This window comes from Sinocyclocheilus grahami, unplaced genomic scaffold, assembly GCF_001515645.1.
Source record: "Sinocyclocheilus grahami isolate Dianchi unplaced genomic scaffold, SAMN03320097.WGS_v1.1 scaffold758.1, whole genome shotgun sequence".
In the NCBI taxonomy this organism is placed as follows: Eukaryota; Metazoa; Chordata; class Actinopteri; order Cypriniformes; family Cyprinidae; genus Sinocyclocheilus; species Sinocyclocheilus grahami.
In genome coordinates this window covers 377994-385696 of record NW_015505937.1, presented here as the reverse complement: position 1 = coordinate 385696, position 7703 = coordinate 377994, and the positions used below count along the sequence as shown (strand labels likewise).

Genomic DNA, 7703 nt, shown 5'->3' with positions numbered 1-7703 from the left:
GTATTTGCTACTGACTGTTCAAATGCGGAGTTTTGCTCATCGTGTGTGTGTGTGCGCGCCAGAGAGAGCGAGAGAGAGAGAGAGAGAGACACATCACAGTGGAGTCAGCTGTCTTAACCGTGGCTTGTGTACTGCAAACACATACCAGCTTCATCACTGTGTCGGTCACGAGACTCTGTTCCCCTTTCGGGCTTGAACTGATGGTAAAACTAATGACATTATTTACTGTCTTTACATTTATTTTGAGCGCTTACAGTGTTCGGCCAATCACAATGCACTGGGTCAGCTGGCCAATCAGAGCAGACTGTGCTTGTCGGAAGGAGGGGCTTTGTAGAAAACGAAGCGTTTGAGAGAGGCGGGGCATAGAGGACCTACAATAATGTACAGTATTTGAAAAATAATGTGTTTTTTGAACATTAAAGCATGTCAACATATTCTGTTACACCAAACACATATCTTTAAAAAAGCATCATATGACCCCTTTAAACGAGCTGCTGCACAGACATATGTACACAAAAAGGCAAAAACTGCCAAAAGAAAACAAACAGCATATATCTCAATTATACTAGAAAAAAAGAGACACTGGTTACCGCTACATAACTTACTAATTAATACTACATGACTTTAAAATAGTGCTGTCCAACGATTAATCGCATACAAAATAAAAGTTTTTGTTTACATAATATATGCATGTGTGCGGTGTATATTTATTATGCATATATAAATACACACACATGCGTGTATACATTTCAGGAAAGATTTGTTATGTTTATATATTAAATATATTTATTTATAATATAAATGATATGAATAAAAAAGACATGTAAATATTTTCAAAATATATACTGTATGTGTGTGTACTTATATATACATAATAAATATACACAGAACACACATATGCAGACAAAAACTTTTATTTTGTATGCGATTAATCGTTTGACAGCACCACTTTAAAAACCTTCATCTCTACATGCACACCTATAATGTTTAATAATGCTTTGCCAGTGTAAAGCTTTAGTTTGTACCAGGTGAACTCATTATTACTAAAGCTAACCTAGCCTTAACCCAGCTAACAGCTCAGATGTTATACAGCTGTTCACACGATGATAATTAGCCTCTCTGCTAACACACACAAACCCTTTCCGATATCAAACTCTACGGCATAAATCTTCATATTAACTCTAGCATTCGTTTCTACACACCCTGAAATATACGTGTTGAATAATAAAAGCTGTCCACTTACAGTCCATGACATTTCTCAGCTGAAATCGCCCTTCTGTTTGCAGCAGGAGCGTCTGTGTTGTTGCGTTCAGCGAGGGCTGGTAACCAGGAGAAACGCTGACCAATCACAGCACGTTCTCTAAACACATTCCCCGCCCATCTAACTGTAACTACGAGAAACTGACCAATCACAGCGCGCTATGGAAAAACAGGCTGCCCAATCATAACACGCCTTCTCATTAGTTAGATGTGCCTCCCAAGATTATTAAAGATCTAGATCAGATTCTTTATAACTTTATTTGGAGAAAAAAAAAAAAACATTAAAAACTTCACTGAAAACATGTAATGCTCCGAAAGAGAATTTATGTAATTTTCTTCCTTTCTTTTTTCCCTCTTTTCTTTGGCAGCTAATGATAATTTGATCATGTGAATATCTAATTCCAATTGAACAACAATGCATTTGGATATGTTGAAATACTTCTATTCTATAATATTACATTTTATTTCATCTTGCACTGACCTAACACTTATATGGAAACACTTTTAAATATGCAAAGCGGTCAAAAATAAAATAAATAAATAAACATGCAAAAACATATGACTGCCATAAAATCTAAAATATGTTTATAATAATTTATAATAAGTTAGTAAATGCCCCGTTTGTTTGTTTTTATTTTCTTAATTTGAATCGTTGTTACCAGTACTAATATTTGGTCTGTTTATGCATATTTGTACTCATAAAATACAAATGGACCATTCCTTTTGAACACTTAAATATAGTATAAAATTGAAATAAAAAGCTAAAGTTAGCTCTTGTTCAGTGAAGGATTGAGAGTCAACTTTCATGAGGGTGTCAACTAAAGTTAATAGTGTTTTTAACCAGCTTTAAACTGTTAATAGTACCATACCCGTTTCTGTTTGATAATACATTGATGATACTCACTGTGATGGTTGTTTTCCCTCCAAAATGATGTCACTTCCTGGAGGCTGGTGTCATAAAGGAAATCGCTTTTGAAGATTTACAGACTAACAGGGTGAAAATATCAGACACACACACACACACACACATATATATATATATATATAAACTGATTACCAAATAACAATAAATTCCACTTTCGACACACTTTTGATTATAGAAAAGTAAAAATGAAGAAATATGAGAATATTTCCTAATAAATTGTCAGTTTTTCATTAAATTATCTCCATTAAAATTAATTATGTCAAATCCACACATATTCATCTAACAACTGATCTATTGCAATGATATATATTCCATCACTAAAAAATGATATACATTATATAATATGTTACAACATATATAATAGGGCCCTGAAAAACAGTACAAATAATAATGTCTGATTTTAACAAAAAATGACTCCACAGATCCACATCACCTCTGGTCAGATGATGCATTGAACATTAGAGATCAAAAGTCGCTAAAATCCAAAAAGTCCAATGTTGAACACATTTTTATTAATTATAAACTGTATCATTTATATAAAACCAGACACAAAAGACTGAAATGAAATCACTTTGAATTAAAAAAAAAAGATGTAAACTGTAAAATAAAAGTAAAAGCTCACAGCAGACATCCAACTGCAAATGAATCTGTATTTCCCACTCACACACATCTGACCACTGAGAATATATGAGAATCGCAGAACCAATGAATGCATCAGAGGAGACGTGAATGAGAAGAACAAAATAAAGTCAGAAATGATTAGGGAAGCACATGAGAAATGAGGTTTGTCTGATGTTAAACAGAACCAGGAGAACCACTACACACCCCTCAACAAAAATAACCGTTAAAACACGTCCCCTGCAGTGTTAATGCTGGCATGTGTGTGTGTGCGGGTTTCTTCGTGCATAAATATGTGTGTGTGTGTGTGTGTGTCGAACTCGGTAGGTAGCTGACAGAAATCCCTTTTCTTTGGCGTCAATCCCAAAATATTAGCGCAAGGAAACCGCTCTGGATGAAATGTGAACGTTAAAACAAATTAAATGAACAATAGCAATAACTTAAATAAAAGTGCTTAAAAAAAACTATTTGTTTGGAGCCCTTTCATTAAAACAAAAGTCCGAGAGGTTGCCCAATGCGGTAAGACCGGGAAATTTCATAGCAATAATTCGAATAAGAGTCACAAATCAGGATGGAGAGTGACGGGCTCAGAAACACCTCTGCACGTCATCGTCCAGAATTCACCACCATCCCAAACACGGCCGCCCTCAAGATCCCGGCCACACGGACCTAGGCTCGCAGTCTGTCTCGGCGGCGGCAGAGTCCGACTGTTCTCTCCTCTGTCTTTCTGTCTCCCACTCCACGAAGGAGTCGAACAGGCTGGGCCAGGCCTCGTCCTCGCTGTAGTTGCTGAGGTCCTGGCCGATGCTCTGTGTGAAGTTCAGAAACATGTTCCAGGTGTCGCGAGAGATGCCGCGCACGCCGCACGGATTCTCCGACAGGAAGTCCAGCCAGTGCTCCAGCAGCGGCGGCATGTCCAGCGTGAAGACGAGCCGCCACAGCGCGATGGCGATGGAGCGCTGCAGCGAGCGCTGGCCCTGCTCGGCGTCCAGCCCGAACTGGAAGGTGAAGCGGTAGAGATCTTTGAAACTCTCTTCTCCACGGGACTCCTCTAGCAGCATGGAGAACCGAGAGCAGATCCCTGGGATACTGTCGGCCTGGATCGCCTTACAGCCATCCACAAACTCCTTCCTGAGACACACAAGCGCAACCATATTCAATAGGGCAGGATTTGTTCAGAATTGAATTGATAATGAATCCTTATACAAAACAATTATAATTGGAATTTAGCAAAAGAATGAAATATATATATATGTGTGTGTTGTATGAATTCCTTTTAATTTTTTTTGTTTGAATTAATCTTTTAGTAATTTTGTTGTTTTTTGTCATTTTTTAATGTCTATATAAGTTATTAATATTTATTTACATTTTAGTTATTTTAGCACATCAACATTAACAGTGTTGGGGAAAGTTACTTTTAAAAGTAATGTATTACAATATTGTGTTGCTCCCTAAAAAGTAACTTATTGCATTACTTTATGCGCATTAAATGCGTTGCTTTACTATTGCATTTCTTTTTCTCATCTGGCCTGGGCTTGCTTGTTTGTTTTTAATATAAAAAGTTTTATTTTTGGCAAATGTAAAGCCCTTTCACACCAAAAGTGAAATGAATACACCTCAGGCTGAAGGAAATGTAAAGTCACGTCTGTACAGTAGATGGTACAGCTCAAAAACTTTGAGGAATACTGAACCTGCTTTTGTGGAGTGAGATGAGTAAATGCATGTTCTTATTTAGTCTAGAACTACAGTAAGGATCATGTTCACACAGCGCACACAACACCTCCGGCACTTACTCCTGATTTCCTTCAACACGGGGACAGGAGAACGGTCAGTCAATAAATGGGAAAACAAAGTAACTGGCATTATTTATTTGAAAAAGTAACTCTGATATTTTCTTTATTTATTACTTTACTAGTTACTTGAAAAAAAGTAATCTGATTACATAACTTGCATTACTTGTTATGCGTTACCCCCAACACTGAACATTAAAGGAACACTCCACTATTTTTGAAAATAGGCTCATTTTTCAACTCCCCTAGAGTTAAACAGTTGAGTTTTACAGTTTTCTAATCCATTCAGCCGATCTCCGGGTCTGGCAGTAGCACTTTTAGCTGTAGCTTAGCATAGATCATTGAATCTGATTAGAAAGTCCAATGTTGAACACATTTTTATTCATTATAAACTGTATCATTTATATAAAACCAGACACAAAAGACTGAAATGAAATCACTTTGAATTAAAAAAAAAAGATGTAAACTGTAAAATAAAAGTAAAAGCTCACAGCAGACATCCAACTGCAAATGAATCTGTATTTCCCACTCACACACATCTGACCACTGAGAATATATGAGAATCGCAGAACCAATGAATGCATCAGAGGAGACGTGAATGAGAAGAACAAAATAAAGTCAGAAATGATTAGGGAAGCACAGAAATGAGGTTTTGAGGGCTTCAGGACATCAATCACCACAGTCTGATGTTAAACAGAACCAGCAGAACCACCACACACCCTTCAACCAAAAATAACCGTTAAAACACATTCCCTGCAGCGTTTATGCTGGCGTGTGCACGCGCGTGTTTCTTGTGTGCATAAATATCTGTGTGTGTGTGTGTGTGTGTGTGTTCGAACTCGGTCGGCAGCTGACAGAATTCCCTTTTCTTTGGCGTGTTGGTCAATCCCAAAATATTAGCGAGAAGAAACCGCTCTGGATGAAATGTGAACGTTAAAACAAATTAAATGAACAATAGCAATAACTTAAATAAAAGTGCTTAAAAAAAACTATTTGTTTGGAGCCCTTTCATTAAAACAAAAGTCCGAGAGGTTGCCCAATGCGGTAAGACCGGGAAATTTCATAGCAATAATTCGAATAAGAGTCACAAATCAGGATGGAGAGTGACGGGCTCAGAAACACCTCTGCACGTCATCGTCCAGAATTCACCACCATCCCAAACACGGCCGCCCTCAAGATCCCGGCCACACGGACCTAGGCTCGCAGTCTGTCTCGGCGGCGGCAGAGTCCGACTGTTCTCTCCTCTGTCTTTCTGTCTCCCACTCCACGAAGGAGTCGAACAGGCTGGGCCAGGCCTCGTCCTCGCTGTAGTTGCTGAGGTCCTGGCCGATGCTCTGTGTGAAGTTCAGAAACATGTTCCAGGTGTCGCGAGAGATGCCGCGCACGCCGCACGGATTCTCCGACAGGAAGTCCAGCCAGTGCTCCAGCAGCGGCGGCATGTCCAGCGTGAAGACGAGCCGCCACAGCGCGATGGCGATGGAGCGCTGCAGCGAGCGCTGGCCCTGCTCGGCGTCCAGCCCGAACTGGAAGGTGAAGCGGTAGAGATCTTTGAAACTCTCTTCTCCACGGGACTCCTCTAGCAGCATGGAGAACCGAGAGCAGATCCCTGGGATACTGTCGGCCTGGATCGCCTTACAGCCATCCACAAACTCCTTCCTGAGACACACAAGCGCAACCATATTCAATAGGGCAGGATTTGTTCAGAATTGAATTGATAATGAATCCTTATACAAAACAATTATAATTGGAATTTAGCAAAAGAATGAAATATATATATATGTGTGTGTTGTATGAATTCCTTTTAATTTTTTTTGTTTGAATTAATCTTTTAGTAATTTTGTTGTTTTTTGTCATTTTTTAATGTCTATATAAGTTATTAATATTTATTTACATTTTAGTTATTTTAGCACATCAACATTAACAGTGTTGGGGAAAGTTACTTTTAAAAGTAATGTATTACAATATTGTGTTGCTCCCTAAAAAGTAACTTATTGCATTACTTAGTTGCTTTTTATGGAAAGTAATGCGTTGCTTTACTATTGCATTTCTTTTTCTCATCTGGCCTGGGCTTGCTTGTTTGTTTTTAATATAAAAAGTTTTATTTTTGGCAAATGTAAAGCCCTTTCACACCAAAAGTGAAATGAATACACCTCAGGCTGAAGGAAATGTAAAGTCACGTCTGTACAGTAGATGGTACAGCTCAAAAACTTTGAGGAATACTGAACCTGCTTTTGTGGAGTGAGATGAGTAAATGCATGTTCTTATTTAGTCTAGAACTACAGTAAGGATCATGTTCACACAGCGCACACAACACCTCCGGCACTTACTCCTGATTTCCTTCAACACGGGGACAGGAGAACGGTCAGTCAATAAATGGGAAAACAAAGTAACTGGCATTATTTATTTGAAAAAGTAACTCTGATATTTTCTTTATTTATTACTTTACTAGTTACTTGAAAAAAAGTAATCTGATTACATAACTTGCATTACTTGTTATGCGTTACCCCCAACACTGAACATTAAAGGAACACTCCACTATTTTTGAAAATAGGCTCATTTTTCAACTCCCCTAGAGTTAAACAGTTGAGTTTTACAGTTTTCTAATCCATTCAGCCGATCTCCGGGTCTGGCAGTAGCACTTTTAGCTGTAGCTTAGCATAGATCATTGAATCTGATTAGACCGTTAGCATCTCGCTCAAAAATGACCAAAGAGTTTCTATATTTTTCCTATTTAAAGGGGTCATATGATGCTGCTAAAAATAACATTATTTTGTGTATTTGGTGTAATGAAATGTGTTTATGTGGTTTAAGGTTCAAAAAACAGATTATTTTCCACATACTGTACATTATTGTTTCTCCTCTATGCCCCGCCTTTCTGAAACGCGTTGATTTTTACAAAGCTCATCGCTCTGAAAATCGAGATGTGCTCTGATTGGCCAGCTATCCAGTGCGTTGTGATTGGTCGAATACCTCAAGGGTGTGACGGAAATGTTACGCCCCTCACCATACTGTGATGCCATGTCCCGGAGCGATGATTCAAAAACATGAAAACCCATTATAAACGAGGCATTTGTTGCATCCAGTGGAGACATAATTACTGATTATAATGA

The 7703-nt window shown here is 38.2% G+C and overlaps 2 protein-coding genes and 1 pseudogene across 5 annotated transcripts in view; all 3 read right to left on the bottom strand.

Annotated features, from left to right (window-relative positions):
- The window catches only part of katnip (katanin interacting protein), a 22869-nt gene extending 21511 nt beyond the window's left edge, over nt 1-1358 (bottom strand). For 2 of the 3 annotated variants that reach the window (XM_016245485.1, XM_016245486.1), the window contains exon 1: nt 1244-1355. In XM_016245485.1, the coding sequence (XP_016100971.1) occupies nt 1244-1255 (12 nt within the window). In that variant the 5' untranslated portion in view covers nt 1256-1355. Of the gene's footprint in view, nt 1-1243 lie in introns of all 3 variants that reach the window. The other variant, XM_016245488.1, reaches the window with a different exon arrangement.
- A 1317-nt stretch (nt 1359-2675) lies between these two features.
- LOC107561112 (DCN1-like protein 3 pseudogene) lies at nt 2676-4030 on the bottom strand (annotated as a pseudogene).
- Nucleotides 4031-4991: 961 nt separating this feature from the next.
- LOC107561121 (DCN1-like protein 3) overlaps nt 4992-7703 on the bottom strand; it is a 14023-nt gene continuing 11311 nt past the window's right edge. For both annotated transcript variants that reach the window (XM_016245477.1, XM_016245478.1), the window contains one exon: nt 4992-6249. In XM_016245477.1, the coding sequence (XP_016100963.1) occupies nt 5766-6249 (484 nt within the window). In that variant the 3' untranslated portion in view covers nt 4992-5765. The remainder of the gene's footprint in view (nt 6250-7703) is intronic.